The 25,579-nt window shown below is 47.8% G+C and overlaps 1 protein-coding gene across 1 annotated transcript in view; it reads right to left on the bottom strand.

The window, feature by feature from the left end:
- The window catches only part of CSGALNACT1 (chondroitin sulfate N-acetylgalactosaminyltransferase 1), a 353,637-nt gene that overhangs the window by 29,320 nt on the left and 298,738 nt on the right, over positions 1-25,579 (bottom strand). Inside the window, 1 exon segment of the mRNA XM_021078179.1 lies at positions 9,885-10,101. Coding sequence (XP_020933838.1) covers positions 9,885-10,101 — 217 coding nt within the window.

Here is a 25,579-nt window from a genome sequence, read left to right as displayed (position 1 = left end):
GAACTTCCATACGCTGGGGGTGCAACCCTAAAAAGACCAATTTAAAAAGAAAAGGAAAACTCAAGTCAAAGATGCCCCTGACGCCACCTTTAACTGTCATAAATGCTTTGGGAGGGATGAGAGACGAGTCAGAGAAAGGAAAGTGGAAGAACATTAAACAAAAATAACCAGCAAGAGTCTGAGGAGACTCACAGTAACGTGGAAAGGGGTTCTCAGTCCAGCTGGTAGGAGTCAAAATAAAAATCAAGCCAACTTGGAATGAATTGGGAAAGATCTTCAAAAACCACACACACACAAAATCACTGCCATAAAAACCCTCTTTTTCTGGAGAGGCTCAGAGACAAAGACTGTCTATAGCTTTGTTATTGTGAGGTTCCTCCTGTGACTGCAAACAAACTCTACAATGAAACAACGGATGAGCTTAAAACTGATAAACCAGGTGCCCGGGGAAACTGAGCAGCCAAAATTCAAGAACAGTTTCAAAAGTAGAATGAGGTGATTAAAAAAGGAAAAATAAGGAGGATGAGAGGCAGGTTTAAGCCAACACACTACTGGGCCAAGGGAAGTGAATCTGAAGCAAGTTCTCCAGAGCACACCACCCCGCAACCCGATTCCTGGCCACGTGTGAAGGAGTCTTGGCAGTGGAGGGAGGTGGGGCATTCAAGGGAGGGGAAAGAGCACTTGGAGCCGAAGCGGTTCCTCCATGGACCGGACCCACAGGACAGCAAGGGAGCAAAGGGCTGCTGGAGTAAAGGGCATCTTATCACCATAGCAACAGTGGAGCCTCAGAGCACACAGGCCCTGCAGCAGCCGCACAGCACCTGACCAGAGCGGTCTGTATATCTCCCTTGGGATACGTCAGGGGCATGATTCCTACTCAGGGAGGGGAAGTACTGCACTTTAGCCTCATAACTTCTTGTAAATCCAGGAACGTCAGCCATTTCTTGTTCATGGCCTCTAATAAAGGCCCTGAGGGTTTAGTGCTAAGAAAAGCTTATCTCACCCAACAAAGAGCAGCTTCCTTTTGATTAACCACTGAAGCTAAGGGAAACTAGCCTTTGTTTTTCCCTCTCCCCCTCGTCTGATGGAGTTCAGAACCTGTGTTTCTACCAGGATGCACTGTTTCCCTTAGCCCTAGCTCTGAGGTATAGCTAACCCCCATGATTCCACACTGTTACCGAGTCCTTGTCCACTGACTTTTATAAACATGGTTTTAGGAAATCCATATACTTTTTCAAGCACAAATAATTTTTGGTTAAGATGATTATAATAATGATAAGAATAAAAGAGTAATGATGATAAATACCTAGTTCATGTACTTCAAGTGCCTAGGAATTCATTTTGTCATGAGGGCCCACCCCAGGCCATGCACAGTTCTGGAGAAGGAAAACTTGATCTCTGTTCCTTGCAGACAATACCTGGTGCCAGGCCATCCCCCCAATGAGTGATTCTCAGACTGGCCCGCTCCAGGGCTCTTTCTGTCTTGTGACCAGGCCTGGCTGTCTCTGGGACATTCCAGGCTCTACACATATTTCTTCTGTCCCAGAAGGAGTATTTGCTACAACTCTAAGCCATTTGGGTTTTTTCTAGCTGACCACTTAGCAAACTGATGCTGAAATGGGGCGTAGGGGGATACCCTAAAACTCTCTATAATAACCTGTGTCAGAGCTGAAACGGACCCATGTGGACAAGTACTTTGATTTTACAGAAGATAGTGAAGCCCAGATAAATGAAGCAACTTGTAAAAATTTCTCAGCCAGTGTCAGAACAATGGGTTGTTTACATTTTAAAGGAGATGCACTGGGAAGATGGTGTTTTAGATAAACTAATTTCAGAGTTCCTGTTGTGGCTCAGAGGATCCAACTGGTATCCATGAGGATGTAGGTTTGATCCCTGGATCTGATCAGTGTGTTAAGGATCCGGCGTTGTCATGAGCTGTGGTGTAGGCTGGCAGCTGCAGCTCTGATTCGACCCCTAGCCTGGGAATTTCCATATGCCATACCTGTGGCCCTAAAAAAATAAAATAAATAAAGCAATTAGTTAATCTCAAGCGGTGATCATCGCAAACCATGTACCAATATGGAAAGTGGCAAAACCTTGCCCCCAATTAATGACCAATGAAAGAAATATGATCTGCCATAAACATCAGAAAGAGAAGGCCAGGGAAAGAAATGCAAGATTCTGCTTTTCTCATGTGGCTCCAGCTGCAGCTGCAGGAGAAGGGCTGGTGGTACCGCAGGAGGAGAGAGGCTGGTTGACAGAAGGCCATGGTGGGTCTTAGCGCAGGGACAGTTGTTGCGGATACCTGGTCCCTCCGCATCACAGGGAAGGTGCAAAAGGAAAGAAGGACCATTGTAATTTATGTCGGAAATTGAATATGGTAGAACCAAGGGAGTTAAGACACCACACTGAAGCAAGATCCTTCGTGAGAGCAGGAAGAGGGACTGGACAAGGGGAGTTGGCGGCCAGACTCTCCCAGCCCATCCAGAAAACACAGGACCAAAAACCTCATTTTTGTCCCCATTTTTCCCTGTGGGAGAGGAAGAAGCTGAAGCCAACCAGTGAGAGGAAATAAAAGGTGCTGATTCTGATGCTCTAGCCCCAGCCCTTAACAGAGGCCATTCCAAGAGCCAAAGAGCACCCCCCCAACCAGGAATAGTGAAGCTGATATTCCCTGCCACCCAGCTCAGGCCCTGGAAGGGCCGCAGGCACTGGGAACCTCCAAGGAAGGTGGCACAGAGGCTGGCTGAGCCATCTCCTCCTCCACCCGCTCTTCCAGACCACCAACAAAATGAGCACAAATATCATTCCCAAAATACAGCTGGGAGAGCAACACAAACAGTCCTCAGCTGGGATAGGGGCCAGCCAAGGGCCACCCACCCCAACGACGTCAGAGCAGCAGCAAGCCGACCCTGCGCCCATCATGCACAGGAAGGACGAAGGGAAACAGCAGAGCAATCTCATCTCGGGGACAGCAGCAGAGGGAATTCAGGAAGCAACAGTGTTCAAAATGCAAATGAAAAACTTGGTCCAAAAGAAAACATAACTCTAACAGAAGAAAACATCTTACAAATGTTTTCCACTTTCTTAATAAAAATGTGAATTCAATAAAAAAAATTTCAAAGAGGAAATGATAAAAACAACAAAGTATAATTAACAAGCACATTCTATGCAGAAAATAAAGTGATAACCGAAACAGAAGTAAGAAATTAGACACAGCAAGGTACACAATAGATATTATCAGAAAATCAAATTACTCACATGAAGGAAAGGCTTACATGGAAGCAGATAAAAGTCTAAGGTGTTAAAAATTAGAAAGAAGCTAATAAATGAGAAAACCTACAAAATCCCCAGTTGGGTCCGTGAAGCAGAGACATCAACAACAAAGCGGAAGAAGGGGCTGAAAATTAAAACACCAAAAAAGTTCCCTGAAATGAAAGAATCCATAAGCAGACAAGGAAACTGAATTACTGGAGGGAGGATAGCAGACTCTGAGATGAGACGACCCTGATTAAGTGATGGGGGTTCACCCACGAGAAAGGAAGGCATATTCTATAGCCATTTCCAGGAGAGACAAAACAAATCTGTCCCAATGTTCTCCAAGTATCCTCAGATGCAGAAGCACGTCTGTCTACAAGGTCTCAAAAGTTTTTTTTTGTTTGTTTGTTTTTTATTTCTGCCTTCTTCTTTTTTTTTTTTTTTTTTTTTTTTTTTTGTCTTTTGTCCTTTTAGAGCCATACCCATGGCATATGGTGATTCCCAGGCTAGGGGTCTAATCGGAGCTGTACCTACACCAGAGCCACAGCAACTCGGGATCCGAGCCGCGTCTGCATCCTACACCACAGCTCACGGCAATGCTGGATCCTTAACCTTGATGGAGACCAGGGATTGAACCCGCAACCTCATGGTTCCTAGTCAGATTACTTTCTGCTGTGCCACGACGGGAACTCCTGTTTCTGCTTTTTATGGCCACACCCGTTGTATGTGGAAGTTCCCAGGCTAGGGGTGGAATCAGAGCTACAGGTGCCAGCCTACACCACAGCTACAGCAATGCCGGATCCAAGCTGCACCTGAGACCTATGCCACAGCTCACAGCAACGCCGGATCCTTAACCCACTAAGCAGGGCCAGGGATCAAACCCGAATCCTCATGGATATTATTAGTCAGATATCTTTCCGCTGTGCCACAATGGGAACTCCCCCAAGAGTTTTTAAGCCCAGCCAAGTTAACCTTAAACTGTGACAATGTTATAAACAGACATTCTTTTCTCAAGTACTTAATGACCCTTCCTGAAAAAAACATCTTGGCCGTGGAGTTCAAATAACCCAAAGCCTCAGGGATGAAGAAACTACTGTGGGAAGATGACTGAGGGATGTGCTAAATCAAATCCCCTTACACAGGAGCTGTGGTTCCAAGGAAGACTGCAGGGGCTGCAAACCCAGACGAGGTAAAAATAATAGATAGTTGGGAACCTGGGAGCTAGGAGCCAGGAGAGTGGAAAAGTGTAACTGTGTTACTCTCTTCTCGTACTGTACTTTTTCAATCATTCCAGTCTAAAAATATAGAGTAAGAATGCATAATGATTCCAATCTGTTCTATTTTGCAAAATCACTTTTTTTTTAAACTTGAGCAGGATCTCTTAGGAATATATATATATATATATATATATATATATTTTTTTTTTTAGGGCCGCAGATGCGGCATATGGAGGTTCCCAGGCTAGGGGTCCAATCAGAGCTGTAGCCACCAGCCTATGCCACAGCCAAAGCAACGTCAGATCCGAGCCGCATCTTCGACCTACACTACAGCTCACAGCAATGCTGGATCCTTAACCCACTGAATGAGGCCAGGGATAGAACCCACAACCTTATGGTTACTAGTCAGATTCGTATCCGCTGAGCCACTATGGGAACTCTGGAACTAATATCTTTTCTAACAAAGAAACGTTTTCTTAAATATCAGTAGTTTCTTCGGTTACACTTCAGATTCTCTTTTGTAAATTTAAGAAAGGTAAGATTTAATCCTTTAATTAAAAATAGAACATACTAGCATACCTCATGCTGTATTAAATTATTCCTAGCTAACAAATTATTCTTCTATCTGTATAAATGCAAAGAAAGGCGCCTAGAATGTTCATTTAACCTTAAAATGGCTAATTTACAGAAGCAGGGCCCAAACTGAAATTTTATTTATTTATTTATTTTGTTTTTTAGGTCCACACATGCAGCATACAGAAATTTCAGCTAGGAGTCAAATCAGAGCTGCAGCTGTCAGCCTACACTGCAGCCACAGCAACGCAGGATCTGAGCCACATCTGTGACCCACACCACAGCTCACTGCAATGCCAGATACTTAACCCACTGAGAGCAAGGCTAGGGATCAAACCCACATCCTCATGAAGACTAGTCAGGTTTGTTATCAGTGAGCCAAACGAACTCCCCAAAAGTGACTTTTTAAATAACTTATTCCTGGCTGTGTTCTAACTAAACATCTTGTAATAGCCATATATCACAAACTTAAAAGTCATGTTTAAATTACAAAAGAAAACAAACCTTTCATTTAATTTTGATTTGATTTGATTTTTTTTTATTTGTTTTACTTTTTAGGGCCGCACCCATGGCATATGGAATTACCCAGGCTGGGGGTTGAATTGAAGCTGCAGCTCCTAGCCTACCCCACAGCAATGTGGAATGCAAGCCATGTTTGTGACCTACACCGCAGCTTGCAGCAACGCCAGATCCTTAAGCCACTGAGTGGGGCCATGGATGGAACTTACATTCTCATGGATACTAGTTGGGTTTGTTACCACTAAGCCACGACAGGAACTCCTTTATTTAATTTTCAAACAAAACAGAAACTATATAAAAAATTACAAAACAATCTAAAAATTTATAAAATAGAATCCAAAAGAAGGAAATAAAAGCCACTCCTAGTTCCACTGCCAGCGCCAGCTACCGTTAACAGCTTCCACTCTTGGGACTGAAGGGACTTCACAAAAACACCATCACATTTTTAATAAACGGCACTTATATTTTCTCCCAATACTCCTATGGTCATTTTCTTTGCGTTTAAATATTTCACTGACCATAGTTTGCTTCAGGTTTTGGTGTGAAGCCAGAATTAATTTTTTTTTTTTTTTTTTTTTTTTTTTTGCTGTGTTTGGTTAGTTGTCCTAAAGCCATGCACTGAATAATCCACTCTGCTGGCAGATTTGAAATGTCCCTTTTACCTAGTTCTGACTGGGAATGAGATACCCTCTCTCATCTCATCTTTTCAGAGACCTCAACAGGCTCAGAAGCTCCTGGGCCATGGAGCAGCCTCCCTCTGGAAAGCCTTCCTGCTGTTCCGATGTCCTGGCCTCTAGGTCTGCAGCTTCTATGCTGTATGACCGGATTCTTCTCACTGTGAAGGCATGTTCTATATCTCGAACTCCTTCTCTCTCTATCTGGTAGAGAGTCTGGTACACATTCCAAATACCCTGTCCCAGGAGCAGGTCTCCTGCCTACCTTCTCCTGACCACGCACAGCAATGGGCATCTGAACATGAGACACAATGTTTATATATATATGTATATATATATATGTATATATATATATATATTTAGGGCCACAAGTGTGGCATATGGAAGTTCCCAGGCTAGGGGTCAACTCAGAGCTGTTGCTGACGGCCTACACCACAGCCACAGCAATGCCAGATCCAAGTCGCATCTGCAACCTACACCGCAGCTCACAGCAACACCTCACTGAGCAAGGCCAGGGACTGAACCCCCATCCTCATGGACATTCGTCAGGGTCATTACAGCTGATCCACAATAGGAACTCCCTGAGGCACGATGTTTTTAAAACATGAACTAGAATTACATTCCATTTCAGTCTCAATCTTGCAGATTTGTAAGCTATGAGCTTCCCTTTTTTTTCTTTTTTTTTTTTGGTCTTTTTGCCTTTTCTAGGGCTGCTTCCATGGCATATGGAGGTTCCCAGGCCAGGGATCTAATCTGAGCTGTAGCCACTGGCTCATGCCAGAGGCACAGCAACATGGGATCCGAGCCACATCTGCAACCTACACCACAGGTCATGGCAACGTCGAATCCTTAACCCACTGAGCAAGTGCAGGGATCGAACCCGAAACCCCATGGTTCCTAGTCGGATTCGTCAACCACTGTGCCACGATGAGAACTTCTGAGCTTTCCTTTTTACACCAATATTTCCCTCCTAGTTTTACTCCTGTTGTAGATTATTTGCAATCCTCGTGACACTAAGGCAATAACCAGTCACGTGTACCCCAAGAGCCCTGCCCCTCTGGGCTACAGGGGTCTTGCCAGGAGGCCTCGGCCCTGCTCTGAGCAGAAAGCCTCTGAGGCCGGCACCACCTCCCCAAGCCCAGCCCACAGGGACAGGCCTTTGAGCCAACACCAGTCCCAGCGCCCCAACTTGGAGGCTCCAGGCAGCTTCGTGGCCAAAGGAACTTCCAGTGAACTGGTCCTGGGATCCGGCCATCCGGCTGCTGGGAGTAATGGTTTGACCTCAAGCCTGGGGCCACCACCAGTCAGTCTCCTTTGGCATGTGACACTTCATCAGACGGCACACTCGGCCGTCCACAGGGAAGGCAGAGAGGGGCACTTGTTCCCAGGGGGAGCTGAGAGGAGCCTAGGGGGAGGGGTTCTCCTGGGAAACTAGGAGCAGATGAGGGCGTCACCCCAGCCAGTTCTGCAGGGTGTCACAGCAGAGGGCCCAGCTCCCCAAGAGGAAAAGACAAAAGGTGTTTCCTCAGAGGCCAGAACTAGACCCACTGGGTGGCACTTACAGAGAAGCAGACTTCAGCTTCAAACAGGAGAGCTTTCTACCCAGAACTGCAGCCTGCCTGGGAAGCGGGTGGTTACCTGGTACACACACACATACACTGCACAGATACACACTGCACAGACACATACAGAATCACAGACACACACTGCACAGACACACACACAGACACAGATTCACATACAGACACACACACTGCACAGATACATACAGACTCACACTCGCACACACACAATCTGCACAGAGAACACGTCAGGGGTTCAGGATTCAGAACTAAGATAAGATCAGACCAGAAGACCCCAAAACTCTTGGGTTTTGACCTTAAAATTTAAATAGAAAAGGGTTTTGTTTTGTTTTTTAAATTGGAGACGTTTTACTCAGGACCTAGTCGCAAAGCTTAATGACAGGAAGAAGGGAGAACAGAGGGGTGAGGGCGATTCCCCGCCCCCCAGGTGGCTGCAGAGCCGCTCCACTTTCTGGGCCTTGCTGTGCCAGTGGAGGAGCTTTCGGAAGCTGGAGTGGGACAGTCCTGAGGAAGGGGCCATCCTGGGAGGAGCTGTCACCTTGCCTGAAGGACACACTCAGACGGAGGTTACAAGACAGAAAGGGACCCAGATAAACCAGGATGTAGCTTCATAAATGCCATCCCTGGAACCTGGCCAGGGAGTGGAAAAGGGTTTTACTCTTCAGGTGTAAATGCGAACTTGGAGTTCCCGATGTGGCAGAATGGGATCAGTGGGGTCTCTGCAGCGCCAGGACGCAGGTTCGATCCGCAGCCCAGCACAGTGGGTTAAAGAATCTGGCGTTGCCACAGCTGAGACGTACGTTGCAACTGTGGCTCGGATCTAATCCCTGCCCTGGGAACTCTATGTGCCCAAGGTGGCCAAAAAAGAAAAACAAAAACCCCACGAACTTAATGATGAAAGATTAAAAATAGGTTTGCTGTTCCAGGATTTATAATTAGACACATACGGCTTTCTCTCTATAAGATAAGCCTGCTGATTGACCTCAAGCCGCGTGAACACCAGCTGTGAGCCGTGAGATCTGACACTGCACAGTCAAGAGCTTGAAGACGTGTGTGAGAACCACACATCGCATCTGAAAATAAACCCCACTGAGTCTTTCTGAGCAGCTACAAAAGTGAGTGTTGGGAAATTTCCTGGCATAATTCTAAATGTAATTTCTGAGATACAGCTGAAAATAAAAAGGAAACTCTGACTCCACACATTCCAGCCACTGCTACAGCAGGACAGCAAAAGAAGCTGGGCTACAGCCAAGCACATGGGCTACAGCCACGTGGGCGCCAGCCTTCCAGAGGCCTGGAGGGCCCTGATGTCCCCCAGCCTGAGCCCTGGGTCTGGTCAGAACCGAACCCAGCAGGCATGACGCTGCAGGTCCTGGTGAAAACCCAGTCCTCCCCAAATGGGTTATCATAGGGAGTTCCCATCGTGGTTCAGTGGTTAACGAATCCAAATAGGAACCATGAAGTTGTGGGTTCGATCCCTGGCCTTGCTCAGTGGGTTAAGGATCTGGCGTTGCTTCGAGCTGTGGTGTAGGCCAGCAGCTATAGCTCTGATTCCACCCCTAGCCTGGGAACACTATATGCCGCAGATGCGGCCCTAAAAAGACACACACACAAAAAAAAGCCAAATAGGTTATCATAGAATATTGAGTGGAGTTTCCCTGTGCTAAATAGTAGGTACCCATTGATATGGGAAAGAATGGAGATATATATATATGAAAAAGAATGGATATATACATATGCATATATGTATATATAGATAACTGAATTGCTTTGTTGTACATCAGAAATTATCACAATATTGTAAATCAACTAGGCTTCGATAAAACTTTAAAAAATGAGAAAAAAAAAAACCTCACAGTCCTTCTGTCCCTTCTGAAGGTAAATCTGCTTCTCTGACAGTTGTCCAGTTGCTTCAGGGAAAGGCAAATACAAATGATAAACTTTATAGGAAGAAAACAGAGGTGACCAGGAAGAGAAAGGGTCCTTTGCACCAAGAAGGGAAAACGGAGGTGACAGGCATGTTATCAGCATTCCACACACACATGTGCAAACAGACCCACCTGAAATTCTGCATGAACTGCCGGAACTTGTCCACCCTCCTGGCCAGGGGCACGATAATGTTGACCAGCGTGCTGGCCATGTTCAGCTCCTCTTTCTTCACTTTCATGATGGGGCCAAACGGTCGGAACAAGACGAGGCGTCTGAACTGGTGCTTGTGGTCCCCTCTGAACGTGAGCTCGTACAAAGTGCCTTTATCCCTTTCTGTGCGGTAGATCCCTGTCGGGAGAAACAGAGGGAAAGATGGTTCTAAAAATTGACTTGGCTGCTGAGTGTTTTTTTAAATAGCCAAGAACTGCACAAAATGCTTTTTTAAAAAAATTAAGATTAAATTGCTACATCTAATAATCATTAGAAAACTCAAAATGCTTCCACTTATATCACAGAAGAAATGAACATACCATCAATTTAAAAATCACAGGCATTCCCGTCGTGGCTCAGTGGAAAGGAATCCGACTAATATCTATGAGGACACAGGTTCTATCCCTGGCCTCACTCAGTGGGTTAAGGATCTGGCGTTGCCATGAGCTGTGGTGTAGGTCGAAGATTCCACACTGCTGTGGCTGTGGTGTAGGCTGGTGACTACAGGTCTGATTCAACCTCTAGCCTGGGAACTTCCATATGCCAAGGGTGCGGCCCCCAACATAAATAAATAAATAAATACCACAGCTATGAAGACTTCAGAAAAATGGGAGAAAGCTTGTAATGGTGGATATGAAACTGAATTTATACTATTCAGAAGCATTAAGAAATGGACTGCTAAAGCAATGTGCCAAAATTATGTGGAGTGGGGTTATGCGTTTTTTCTTTTCTTTTCTTTTTTTTTTAGGGCCACATTTGTGGCATATGGAAGATCCTGGGCTAAGGGTCCAATCAGAACTGCAGCTGCCAGTGTACCCCACAGCCACAGCAACACTGGACCTGAGCCAAATCTAAGACCTACACTACAGCTTGCAGCAACGCCAGATCCTTAACCCATTGAGCAAGGCCAAGGATCAAACCCAAGTCCTCATGGAGATCAAGTCAGGTCCTTATTAATGCATTGAGCCACAATGGGAACTCCCTCTTTTCTGTTATTTATCCACATTTTCTGCAGCATGATCACATATTTTAATTACTGCATTTATGTAATTCGTGTGTTAAAATGAGCTCTTAGAAATGATAGCCATTTCAGAAGAATGACCATACTGACCTACTCAGGGCTCCTGGGAGCGGCTAGGGCTGGTCACACCAGGAATGTGGCCTTCCAGAAGCTTCTGGAAGCACTAAAGCAGACAAGACCTGAAGGACCAGCCCGGCGGCCAGCAAGCATCTTGTTTACCTTCCCCTCATCCTTCCCACCCCAGGAAAGCAGCCCAGCCAGTGCTGCAGAGCCAGACTACCTGGGGAGACAGCCACTCCTGAATGTCACTGTCACAGAGACTCCACCGTCTCACCTGCTGGGTTGACCACAGGACCCAGGCGTCTCAGCATGGATGAGCCTCCCAGGCCCCCAGCAGACAATTTCCCCATCTCATGAGCAAACTGTCCCCAGCTGCTCAAGGTCCATGGCCTACCAGTGTCACTGGGCTCATGAGTATTTCACTACAGTCAGGAAAATAACCCATGAAATTCAATGAATCACCAGAGAAGCTTCCTCCTCTTTTCTCTTCGATTTGCCAGGTTTTCTCTTCCTCATCCCTTTCTTCCTCTGGTCCCCACATCAGCCAGGACACACCTCCAGGCCTGGATACTCAGCTTCGAAGGTGGGTCCGGGGAAGTGACCTGTGGGGGGGCTGGCCTGGTGTCCAGGCCTCTCACAGCCTTTCTCTTTTCTTCCTTGCTATCCCGCTTCCCTTCCTTCGTGGGAACCACAGGTGTGGCGCACAAACTTGTGTTCTTTGCCTTGCAGGGGCCATTGATCCCACAGCCGGTTTGCAGCCTCTGCCGTAGAGAGGAGTCTGGGGCTTGAATCTTCCAGGTGGTTTCACTTCCCACATGCCACCTGGGGATCACATGCACAGCTAGGAGGGGTGGCGTAAGGACTTAAGGACCTGGGTTTTCTCCTGGAGCCTCCTCAGGTGTGGGGTCACTGCTCCAGGGCAGGAAGGCTGAGAGGTCTGTGGAACAGCACTGAGCTCACAGTGGAACAGAATTCAGCATCCCCGTGGGAGAAAGGGAGGGCACTTCTTAGGAAGCCCAAAGGATGTCTTTGAAAACATGCGCTGGTTCCCTGTAAAGTCTGTTCATGCTTTCAGGCCTCTGGTCCACAATGAGGACACAGGCTCTTCCACTCTGCCACTGACCAGAGCAGCTGGGAAGCCACCCGCCCCCAGGGCCCAGATGAAGCAGGGCTGATTCAGGAATGACTGGAGCTCGGTAACAGCATCTCTGCAGGACAGGCTCCTGTGCCCTGGGGCCCACAGGCACGCCTACTCCATGGGGCACCCCAGATGCAAAGGCTTCACACACACAAAGGTAACGATATGCAAGGGGCTGGGATTGTTTCCCAAAACAGAGCCGTTTTCTCCCTCAGCACCAGGATCAGCATCATTCACTTTTCCAAATCTAAATCCACAGCTTTGAAGATACAGGCAGAAATACCCAAACACTTGTCTCAAGAGGTGGGCATCACTTTATAAAGAACCTGAGTGTGTAATAGTTCTTACTCATACTGATTCCTACAACCATGTGAGAACAGCTGCCGTGGAAGGCAAGCCCAAGCGGCCAGGTAGATAGGAGCCCCCCAGTCCCCCCACCTTCCACCCTACCCCTGCCCTGGGCCACCAGGAGCCAGAGCATCCAGGCTAATGCCACCAGGGCCCAGTCCATCTCAAACCCTCCTGCCATGAGACCCTACTCTCACTTTCCCCTCTAGCTCAGAAAATGTGTAACAGGCAGAAATACTGATGGTAATAGTGACAGGTCACCTCCTGACAGCAGGAGAGGAGGCAGAAGAAGTTTTTCTTTCTTTCTTTTCTCTGTCTTCCTTCCTTCTTCTTCTCCTTTTTTTTTTTTTTTTTTTTTTTTTTTTTGTCTTTTTTAGGGCAGCATATGGAATTTCCCAGGCTAGGGGTAGAATTGGAGCTGCAGTTGCCAACCTATACTACAGCCATAGCAACGCCAAATCCTTAATCCACTAAGCGAGGCCAGGGATCAAACCCACATCCTTATGCATACTAGTTGGGTCCATTACCACTGAGCCACAACGGGAACTCCAGAACATATATATATTTTTTAAACATCTGGGATCATTTAATATAAAGAAGAAAACTACCCATGTAAACCGCCTCTGAAGACATCACTGTGAGACCATATTCTCCTTAGTCTGGTCAAGAAGAGAAACTGGGATACACCTGAGAAAGATTTTAGCCATAACAATTTTTTGTTTTTACTACTGCAGTACTTCGGTTATCTAGAAAATTCTGCTTAGACGAAACATCTCACTCCTGGGACTGTATGGGACAATGAGACATTACAGAGCCATCTGTCAGCTTAGGGAAAGCAGCAGACATTTGACATTTGCCAAAGAGAGCTCCTGGGAGTTCCCTTCGTGGCAGCAGTTCACAAACCCAACTAGGATCCATGAGGATGCCGGTTGGATCTCTGGCCTTGCTCAGTAGGTTGGGGATCCGGTGTTGCTGTGAGCAGTGGTGTAGGTCACAAACTCGGCTTGGATCCCAAGTTGCTGTGGCTGTGGCGTAGGCTGGCAGCTACAGCTCCAATTAGACCCCTAGCCCGGGAACTTCCATATGCTGCAGGTGCAGCCCTAAAAAACAAAAACAAAAAAGAGAGAGAGCGAGCCAGAGCTCCTAAGACTTTGAGAATCCCTAAGTGCTCAAAAACTACCATGTAAATAATTCTCCCCTTTATGGGACAGTAACCACTTTATAGCTTTTCCTCCTCTGCCACCCTACAGAGAAACCCCTGCATCCCCCCTGTTTGTCCTCCAACACAGTGCATCAGCTCATGGCCACTTCTGGGCACGTCCTGACTCAAGTTCATCACTGTTAACTTTCACTTACGTTTCTCTTTTGATAAGAAAGGCTGCACTGACTGATGTTCTTGCTGAAACAATTCATGAATCACCTTTTTTGTTTCTACTTATTGCACCCGTTCATGCCATAATCCATGCCAACACATTCGACACTTGGTTCTTTATCAGGAATTTCTAAGAACCTCACTTACTTAGGGCTCTCTTAGTTCATCACTAATACTGGCAGTCAACTTTCTTTTCAGAGCCATTTTTCCCCATAAAACTACAGATCAACCCCGTGAAGGCGACCAGGTATCTGACAATAAGTGGGAAGTGAAGGACTGTAATGATCCCAGCACAGCAGTGGGCTGGGCTCCTCACCAGGTGCCCCGTCAGCCACTCAGGAATCACAGTCACACGACATGGTGACTTTTATCCTTATTGATTTTCCTTACGGCTATCATTTAGCATGGCTTGTGTTCTCCATTAGAGATATAAAGATGGGCATGATAAAAATCACTGTGCTTTAAGAATTCATATTCTAGGAGTTCCTGTCATGGCTCAGTGGTTAACAAATCCAACTAGGAACCACAAGGTTGCGGGTTCGATTGCTGACCTCGCTCAGTGGGTTAAGGATCCGGCATTGAGTGAGCTGTGGTGTAGGTCACAAACGTGGCTCGGATCCTACGTTGCTATGACTGTGGTGTAGGCCAGAGGCTACAGCTCCGATTAGACCCCTAGCCTGGGAAGCTCCATGTGCTGTGGGTGTGGCCTTAGAAAAGACAAAAAGACCAAAAATAAATAAATAAATAAATAAAAATAAAAATAAAAAAGAATTCACATTCTAGAGAGGAAGGCAGACATGTAAACCAAACAGGCACACATACATATTACATAACTTCATATTACATAGCATAATATACATATGACATATAATATACATAACATGTGTGTATGTGTGTGTGTATGTAAAACATAGATATTACCTAAAAGTCTGCCCAGAGTGTAAGGAGCAGAAAGAAAAAAGGAGGAAGTCTCCACCTGCTGGAGGGTGTGGACAGTCTGAGACCATATTTCACCACAACTGGAGACTGACTGGGTGTTTGACAAGACTACAAAGACAGAGAGAACATTCCACGGAAAGATAACAGCCTAAGCAAAGATACTGAAAAAGCAAAACCAACTTGTTATGTTTGGCAAACCTGAGGCAGTTCAGCCAGGCTGGGGCACAAAGGGCAGGTGTGGGAGGTGACGCTGGAGAGTCAGGTGGGGTTGCAGCACTTGGGCCACCAGGCTGTCCCCAGCTCGGGGGAGGGGTGAGGTGGTTTTCATGGATCCCTGACAGCCATGGGGGCTGTGGATGGAGGACGGGGGTGAGGTCAGAGCAGTGAGGGAAGAACCAGTGCGATTCAGCAGGAAAGGACAGGGGCCCGAACTGAGACAGCACCAGTGAGAAGAGAAAAGGACAAGAGTCAGAGCTGGGAGGGCCAGCGAGGGGAGGGGTGGGCTGGGCTGGGAGGGGAGCTCGGAGATGCGGACTGGAGGAGCCTTGTCCCGAGGTGAGGGGTCAGCAGACTGGCCTTTCTGGGACAGACTGAGGTGCCCCCAGCAGTGAGGGGAAGCTGGGGGGAGTGTGCAGAATGAGAAGAGGCGCCGGAGACAGGCCAGGGCTTGAGTGGGCGGCAGGCAGCCCTTGAGGCAAGGGGCGCTCCAGCTGCCGCGTCAAGATCAAGGAAGACGGCAAGCGGCCCACCGGTGACCCCACCATGATGTCCCCAGATGCAACTGGGTCTAGAGCAGATCGGAAAAAGGGTGAGAGGTCAGGTGGCAGAGTGAGGCGGTCAAGAGAGCATCTTTCTCCGGTTTCCTTGAATTCATTCCTGCCCCAGGACCTCTGCCCTTCCTTCCGTCTGCCCAGGGCGCCTCCCCTAGGCCAACAGAGCTGGTCCTGCTCACCTCTCTGACTCACGTGCACCTCCTCCAAGAGGCCCCTCTGGCTCCCTAAGCCCCTCTTCCGGCCCCTGTCCTAGTTTTTTTAACCGGGGGGGGGGTGCCCCCTCTCCCTCCTTACTACTGCCCACTGTGGGCACGGGACCTGGACCACCCCTCGCCCCTGCCCATTTCTGGGGCACAGAACAGGGAGGGAAGGTGCTGGGCAGGAAGAGGTGAGGGCAGCAGAGTGGCAGCGGGAGGCACTCAGAGAGCTGATAGGTTCTCTGTCCTAAAAAAATAAACTAGTCCTTCATGTGTGGAGAGGAAGGAGCAAACAGAAATAGATCTTGAGTAAACTCAGATAGAACGAGGAAGTGGGGTGGGGTCCACAGCCCAGGGTTTGGGGGCTGTGCTGGCCAGAGCAGGGTCACCTACCCCAGCACAGGGAGGAGGAGGTGGGGGGCGGAGGGCAGGGGCCCAGGAGGCATGAGATCCAAGGTTTCTCCATGAAGCAGGAGGAAGGCAGGGCTGGGGTGGGGGGGGCGGTGATTGAGGGCAGCACAGGCTGGGGTGGGGATGCTGGAGGACTGGACGTGGCTGGGCAGGGCAGGGCAGGGAAGAGGGGGATCCACATTGTCGCACAAGGCTGCGGGGTCCCTGCACCTGGATGGCAGCAGTGCACAGGGAACCGTCCTGGCCAGCAGGAGGTACAGGGCAAGGGGAAGAAGGATGGGCTCACTGGGCTGGGCGGGCTCCGTGGACATGTGCGGGGACAGGGAAGGGTCAGAAGGAAAGAAATGGGACCGACTGGGGGTCCACAGCCAAGAGGCTGAGGTCAGAAGTGACCACAGAGTCACGGGACATTTAGGGTTCATGGAAGCGGGCTCATCTGGGAGACGAGGCCCGGGGTGTGGCTGCCCTGAATCTGGCCTCGCTCTCCTGCCCTGTACACTGACCCCACCCCATGATCTCCCTTCCACCCCGAGTTCTTACTCTCCAGGGATGTGGGTTTCTTAGGAAGAAACAGAGGGTCCTCCTCTCGCTTTCTTCAGAGAAACCAAGGGGAAAACTGCAGAGCGGTGCTGCCTGGACAAGAGTCTGGGAGGCTAGAGGGCAGTCGGGGTGGGGGCAGTGGGATCTGGGCTCCAGAGCATAGACCCAGGGATGGGACAGGAAACTGGGAGCCAGCCGTTACCGTTATCACACTTCCCACCTGCTGCCTGGCTTCCTCCCTGACCCCCAGACAGCAGGTCCAGGATGTGGGAACGCAGCTAATTCAAGACACAGCAGCAGCGATACATAGGGATTAAAAGTCAGAGAGCAGGGAACCCTGCACAATTTACGCCCAAGCAGAGGGCAGTGCAGCCTGATAATAACTTCTATTTCTTTACAGGGCTGTTGTGAAGATTAAATAAATTAACACGTGTAACATATATGCTGGTTCCCAGGAAGCACTCTGTGATGACAACAATCGTAGGTAATGATAACAAGTGCTATTACTATTATTGCTATGATGTCATTATCATTGTTACTAGGACATCATTACATTATTGCTATGACTTGCCCACTTCACTGAGGCATCGCTGACTTGGTCAGAGCTCAGGGCCGAGATACACTGGCATAAAATAAGCTTGGAAACTGGATCTAATTATTCACTTTTTTTAGTTTCTGTGGATCCAGAAACTAGGATTCTTGATATTGTGGTAAAAAGCCTGGCTATACATACATCCATATATATGAAATAAATGCTCATTTGTGTATACACACACACACACACTATAAAATATATGCTCATTTGTGTATACACACAATGTATGTAACATGGGAGTCAAGGTAATATTTTTAGCAATATTGCAATAGGATTTTGTTGTTGTTGTTGCTTGAGAAACCCATTTCTCATGTAAATGTCAACTGACAAGTTCAAATTACTGACCTTTAACTGACTACACCCCCATACTGGTGAACACAACCCTGCACCTACATCCCACTATTTGTACAACTGGAACAGCCTTCTTCCGACTGGGGGTGCAACACGCTGTCCTGACAGCATCTAAGTCAGAGACTCCCAGCTTTGGGGGCTTCGCCATTGTCTCTGAGTAATTTCAACAAGATATTTCGTGACAACATAGTTCCTATTTCCTGGTCTTAAAAATAGAATTACCCTGCACAGTGAAAAGCATCCATATCCACTGCTTTGTGCTTCAAGGAAAATCCTACGTTCGACCTCCTAGAAGCGTTTATTTTATATGGTCAGCTCATCTAACTAGTCTGCGGTAAGAATTCATTTTAGCTTAATGGACAGGCTATAACACTGACCCACTGGACATCTGGGGGAAAATGGGTTTATTTTTGTGGAACTTCCCCACGACAGATAAACCAAAGAGTGAGAGAATCAGAAGGCCTGGAGTACAGGTCGCCACTTTGCACAGAGGCAGACACTGGCTGACTTTTATTTGTCTTTGCTGGCGGACAAGGCAGATTTGCGGACCCCCTCACCAGACCCTTTAAATTGGCTCTAAGGACCAGCTTTTGGGAACCACTGGTTTACCCTAAACTGGTACAAATGGTAGACAGTGAAAGTAAGCACTAGACACTGTAATAAGTAATAATATTCAGCAGTTCCCTCGTTGGCACAGCAGGTTAAGGACCTAGCGTTGTCACTATGGCAGCTCAGGTCACTGCTGTGGTGTGGGTTTGATCCCTGGTCTGGGAACTTGTACATGCCGTGGGAGTGACCAAAATAATAATAATAATACCAGTAATAATAATAGTAATGATATTCCAAGCCATGATCAAATACCTACTGAGCAGGCCCCACAGCAGGTTTGGGTTTGCAACCCCTTCAGCTTCTGGGGTCATAGACAGGGAGAGAAGGTGCTGTCAGAGCAGCCTGGACAACCAACGTGAGAGGCACACTCTCAGACGCCAATCCTCTTTGACTCCTCTTTCAACATCTCCTCCATAATGTGAGAAAACATGGACCTATGGCTCAAACCCAGGCAGTATTAAATGAAATGGGAACACTGCAAATCAGCTATAAAAAAAAACAAATAAAATCAATGAAATGTGAATAGTGAATCATCTACTGCCGACATCCAGGGCCCCAACGGTGGAAGAGAAGCCCTGAGGCTCCTGAGTGGTGGCTTCTTTGAGCTGTCACTCCAGCCACTTGCTCCACAGCCCAGTCCCTCAGGTAACAGAAGGACAGACCCAGCCCCCATGGAGGGTGTGGATGGGACATGAGCCACTCTGCGGTCAGGGGCAGTAAGGAACCCCTGACTCTGCCTGTGCGGTGTGGGGACCCTTCCCAGGGACAAGGGCCTGAGTGAAGGAGAGGAGGCTGCTCCTCTCGGGTTTGTGGTGGACAAACCCAAACCTGGGGGAGAGAGTCCCCCCGGTGGCGTGGACAATGGGCGTCCACACAGAAAACCGCAGACGCTCGCTCACAAGATGGGGCAAGGGGCCCACACGGGACTTGGGGTTGAGGTTCTGGTGGGTCCCCGGCCTCCGAGGCCTGAAGGTCACACACACCAAGGGAGGACAAGGTGCCACCACGGTGGATTTTCTTTCATTTTCTGGACAATCTCCAGAGCTAAACTATAACAGTCTTAAACCATAAAAAAGTAGGTTCTAATCACCGAAGCGTTTTGAAGAAAACCTGCTGAGATTAGCTTCCTTTCGGAGGAATGACTCCTATGCCACGTTTACCTTCCTGTCCTCAGCCACATACTCACTCGACGTGGACCCACGTCAGCTTGACGACCAGGGGGAAACAGCCCACAAGGAATAAGGGACACACGGGAGCTGTGGGGTCAGCCATCCCAGCAGGAACATCCTGTCTGCTGTGACAACCTGCTCAGGGTGCCAAGCTGGGTGTTGGTTACCCCCTGAGTGACACCTTCGATGACAGAGGTGGGGAAATTCTATCAGAGACACTGGCCCAGGATCAAGAGGGGCTGAACTTTTAACTCCATTCACTTGCCCAGAGTGATTTAATACCATCACTTGTTCGGGGACTCTGGACAAAGTCAATTCTCAAAGCTTCGGTTTCTCCAACAGCCCACGACTTGCCGTGTCCCTGAAACCGTAATAAACCCAGAGAAACACACTGCGTTCTCAGGGTTACGAGCCGCTACAGAATCCCTGCAGCAACCCTCCCAATGCAGCCTGAGACGGATCCACCGTCCGAGCCTGAAAGTAACTCCACAGGACAGCAAAGCAAGTCTGTCTGTTAGAAATGTGGTTTGGGGGAAGTTCCCATTGCGGCTCAGTGGAAACAAATCCAACTGGTATCTGCGAGGATGTGAGTTTGGTCCCTGGCCTCGCTCAGTGGATTAAGGATCCAGCATTGCTGTGAGCTGTGGTGTAGGTCACAGATATGGCTCGGATCTGACGTTGCTGTGGCTGTGGCATAGGCCGGCAGCTACAGCTCAGATTCAACCCCTAGCCTGGGAACTTCCGTGTGCCACAGGTATGGCCCTAAAAAGCGGGGGTGGAGGGGGCATGGTTTTCAGATGACAGTTTAATATGAAATTTTAACCTAGAGAATCTGTAAGAACAGATACTATTTAACCTATTTAGGCAGCAGTACTCCCTAGATATTTTCTTCCCCAACAAGCCATAACCCCCAAATTATTTGACAAGGCTCCCTTCTGGGGGAGGGTTTGTCCCCTGGGATCTGGGTGGGCTCGGGGCCATTTTGCCCAAGAAAGCACAGTGGAGTGATGCAGCTTCCGCTTTGCTGGGATGTTTTCTGGTGGAGCCCACACTGGCCGCCAGATCCCCGAGGGATGGAGCATTCAGATGATCCTCTTCCCCCCGGGGCCGAGTCGTCCAGACAAGCTTGACAGGGACAGCCACCCATACTCGGTCCTTTCTGAACACCAGAACCTCAAAAATCTGTCAGCATATAAAATGAGGGTCCCAAGCCACTACATTCTAGGACAGTTTGTAACACAACAATAATGGTAGATCGTGAGCAATTGCTGAGGGCATGTAAACATGAAAACATGCCATGCTGGTCACTGAGAGCAGGTGCAAACACTGCCGGTCACCGTGCCCACCGTACTACCGATGTCCTCCTATGACATGGGACAGGGGGAGAGGGGGCAGGTGCATGCCAGAACAGACCACCACCCAATCTCAGCATGGAGCTGCACATGGGATTAAAATATTCCTCAGAAAAGAAAGTTCAGGCCCACTAAACACACAGACACATGGGCAGCGGAGACCTCAAAACCCCACATAATTGAGCATGGCCTCAATGAATTTAGCCAAGAAAACTTTTCAAGGGGATGACATCACACAAACTCTTTCTTTGACCATAAAATCATGCCAATAAACAAAGACCCCTTGGTCAAGTGCCCACAGACAGCTGTTCTTAATTTCATTTCTTGGTGAGCTCTCTCAAAATAAATGCACCCTGCTAACTTGGGAGACATAAACTCTAACATATCAATGACTACCTGAAGTCTTAATTGCCTGAATATACCAGTTCAAAAAGAGAGACTGGGAGTTCCCATTGTGGCGCAGTTGTTAACGAATCCGACTAGGAACCATGAGGTTGCGGGTTCGATCCCTGGCCTTGCTCAGTGGGTTAGCGATCCGGCGTTGCCGTGAGCTGTGGTGTGGGTTGCAGACATGGCTCGGATCCCGTGTTGCTGTAGCTCTGGCGTAGGCTGGCAGCTACAGCTCCAATTGGACCCCTAGCCTGGGAACCTCCATATGCCGCGGGAGCGGCCCAAAGAAATAGCAAAAAGAAAAAAGAGAGAGAGAGAGAGACTGGCAGAGTGGATTAAAAAAAACAAAAACAAAAACAAAAAACACCACTCTAGGCTGTTTACAAGAAAGTCACTTCAAATTCATCAAATGACATGGGTACACTGAAAGAAAAAGGATGAAGAAAGACAGGCCATGCAAATGTTAATAAAGCTGGAGTGGCCATATTAGATAAAGTAGACTTTAGAACAAAGCAAGTTCTTAGGGACAAAGGGGGACCTTATAAAATGATCAAGAGATCGATCCACCAGGAAGACATAATGATTCTAAATGCAAATGCACCCAACAACAGAGCCTCAAAACACACAGAGCAAAAGCTGACAAAGCTGGAAAGAGAAAGAGACAACTCCACGATTACAGCTGGGGAATCACAGCTGGCTAACTTCCCTTTGTTAGTAACTAACAGAACTACAAGACACAAAATCAGAAAGGAAACGGAAGATGTGAACAATACAATCAACCAGCAAGATCTAACTGACACATATACGATACTCCCACCCAACACTAACACGACACACATGTTTTTTCAAGCACCCGTGGAACATTCAACAGGACAGACTGTATCTTGGGCTATAAACAAATGAACAACCTGAAAAGAACCGAAATTACAGAGTGTGTTCTCTTATAAAAAATTCGAAGTGGAAACCAATAACAGAAAGACAAGGAAATCTCTAAACACCTGGAAGGTAACACACTTCTACATAATCCATGGACCGAAGGGGGGGGTCTCAAAGAAAATAAAAGGAACTAGTCACATTCAATTGACTAGTTAACTTGCTGTATAAAGTCATTACATACAGAAGAGTTCATATTATGGGACATCTACTAAGAATAATTATTCTGAAATTGATTATTCTTTTTGCTTTTTTAAGGCAGCACCCGCAGCATATGGAAGTTCCAAGGCTAGGGTTCAAATCGGAGCTGCAGCTGCCAGCCTACACCACAGCCACAGCAACCGGGGATCCAAGCCACATCTGTGACCTACACCACAGCTCACAGCAACACCGGATCCCCTACCATCTGAGTGAGGCCAGGGATCAAACCCGCAACCTCATGGATACCAGTCAGATTCATTTCCACTGCGCCACAATGGGAATTCCATTCTGAAATTGATTTTAAGTTGTTTTTCCCGGCAGTGATACAGAGGTCTGTTACCTGTTTAGCCATCCCTAATTCACATCCATGAAGGTATGAGTGAGGTCCTGGCAACTGTAGGGGCTCTGTAAGGACTTGTTGAATAAATCAATGCTTGCTTGGCTTTCTCTCTGAGGACCGAGAGGCAGGGGACAGGAGCACAGAGCATGAAGCCAGGGCGCCTGGGTTCAAGTCCCAGCTGTGTCATCCTGGGCAGGTGGTTGTGCTTTGTCTCTGTGTCCCCGCTGATAAAATATGCATGACTATAACCCAAGACCTGGCTCATGGGGTTCTCTTGGGGATTGAAGCACAAATATAGCTCTTAATACATAAAACAACTCAAAGCATTCAATATGTGTTAGCTTGCATGTTATTTGGGGAGAGGGAAAGGAAAGAGAAAGACTTCAGTTCCCCCCAGATGAAGGTCATGTACTAGTTCCAGAGAGAAGGTCAAATGTATTTCACGATGTTCCACAGAGAGGATCACAGCTTCCAGAGACCAACCCCGAACAGGCACAGGCTTGGGCACTATAACCTGGAAAGCCATTCCTGCTCAAGTTGGCCATTCCTTCAGAGCAGTGGTTCACAACCAAGCCTGCACTCTGGGATCATCCACGGAGCTTTAAAAATAGTGATGCCCAGGCCTCGCCCCCAGAGACTGATTTACTGGGTCTGTGAAGGGGCCGGGACTCCCCAAGAGATTTCAACGTGCAGCCAAGCTTGGAAAGCACTGTTCTGGAGAATATGATTTCAACGCTTCCATAATCTGGCGATTCTGAATGCAGCAAGGCCATCCCAGGAGTTCCAGGCACTAGTACTGTGCAGAGTGTCTCCAGGAGGTAAGAACAGGATCGATGCCCTATTGTCCACCCTGAGCTGCTCTGACACTTCACTCTGAACTGTGCAGTAAAGGAGCATCCTGGCTGCAGAGGCTTGAAGGCAGAGCTTCATCCCTCGATGGCAGGAACAGTGCACTGGTGGGAAGAGCACTGGAACCACCAGAGCTTTGAGCCTGGGGTGCTGGTACCCTCCTTGCCAGGACCGCTCAGCACACATGCATCTTCGCCAGGTGTACACAGGTAAAGATCTTGAGAAGCCCTGGCTTCCTTGCTCTATAAAGTCCACTTCAGGTTGTCAGCATCTGGACAGTGGACATTTCTTTCAGAAAGGCGTGGAGGGGGGCACGAGGACATCGTGGATGCCTGGGGACATCTTGTCTGATGGTGCTCAGACAGACTAGATGGTGAAAACCTGGCAGGGTAGCGGTCTTATGACTAATGGCTACTGTGAGAGGCGGTTGTCATGGTGAGGAGATGGCATCAGGAAGAGATAAGAGGAAACATCGTATTTCAAGACAAGGACCCATTTGTAAAAACTTGTGCAAAAGCTGTCTTCTGGGCCCGGGGCCCATTCGTTCCAATAATGAGGGCAGTCGTCACAGCTGCCACCGACACAGGGTATGACACCTCAGGGGCCACAAAAAGCTCCAGGCTCTCTGCCCTCCTGTGTACGAGGAAAGGTCTCTAAGGGCCAGAAGACTCAATCCACGGTGAGAACCTGGCTTCTCAAGGCATCACTGTGAGCCAGGAGTCCAAGTGCCAGCTGGCCTTTGTTCATCAATGTAGTTCATTTGATAGCGGGATTTCTTCTTTTCCTTCCATTATTACTGTACTGTAAAATCTGAAAACTTCATGCTTCATTTTTCTCATTCATTCTGTCTTATTCTCCTCTGTGTGCTTGTGATGCCTTAACTGTAGCAGGTGAGGCTTATAAAGAAATCTGGCTCCACACAAACGGAATACAGTTCACAAGATCTGACTTCTTTTTTTTTGGCCACACCCCAACATGTGGAAGTTCCCGGACCAGGGATCAAACCTGCACCACAGTAGTAACCCGAGCCACAGCAGCCAATCCTTAACCACTGCTACAGGGAGGGTGGATAAATTAGCAGTTTGGGATTAACAGATACTACTACATATAAAAAAGGTAACCAACAAAGACCTACTGCATGCACAGGGAACTCTACTCAATATTTTATAATAACCTATAATGGGAAAGAATCTGAAAAATATATATAACATACACATACACACACGTAACTGTATACCTGAAACCAACATATTATAAATTAACTGTTTCAATTTAAAAGAGCACATAGACATAATTAACTGAATGAATAAATAAAAATCTCTGCTACACCCTAGGCCCTAACAAGTGGGCAAGCACTGAGTGGACAGGTGTGACCTAGGCAAACACATGTGGACAGGTGTGACCTTAGGGGTGGCCACACAGTTGGGGATGTATTATCTACAAGTCTCTAGATCCCCAAATCACAGCATAGGGGAACACCCACATGGACCCTGGAGCCACTTGGGGGAAAGAGTGCACAAAACTGGGAGACACACATGCATTCTTACAGTTATAATTCACTCCAATTCCTCAATGCCCAGCACAGGAGCTGGGGCACAGAACACACTCAGAGGCTGTGCAATTGTGCACTCATCACCAGCACTGATGCCTCAGGAGGCGTCCAGAGTTTGTCAACCAGCATATATCAATCTCATTTTATGTGCAAAGCTGAAAATTTTTCAAGATGCAGGGATAAATCAATATTTTCTCTTCCCAAATAAACTCTTTTTTTTGTCTTTTTAGGGCCACACCTGTAGCATATGGAGGTTCCCAGGCTAGGGGGTCCAATTGGAGCTACAGCTGCTGGCCTACACCACAGCCACAGCAACGTCACATCTGAGCCACATCTGTGACTTACACCATAGCTCACAGCAACGCCGGATTCCAAACCTACTGAGTGAGGCCAGGGATCAAACCTGTGTCCTCATGGATGCTAGTGAGATTTGTTTCCACTAAGCCATGACAGGAACTCCCCCAAGTAAACTTTAT

This window comes from Sus scrofa, chromosome 17 (assembly GCF_000003025.6).
Source record: "Sus scrofa isolate TJ Tabasco breed Duroc chromosome 17, Sscrofa11.1, whole genome shotgun sequence".
Taxonomy (NCBI): domain Eukaryota; kingdom Metazoa; phylum Chordata; class Mammalia; order Artiodactyla; family Suidae; genus Sus; species Sus scrofa.
This window is presented reverse-complemented; position numbering and strand designations above follow the sequence as displayed.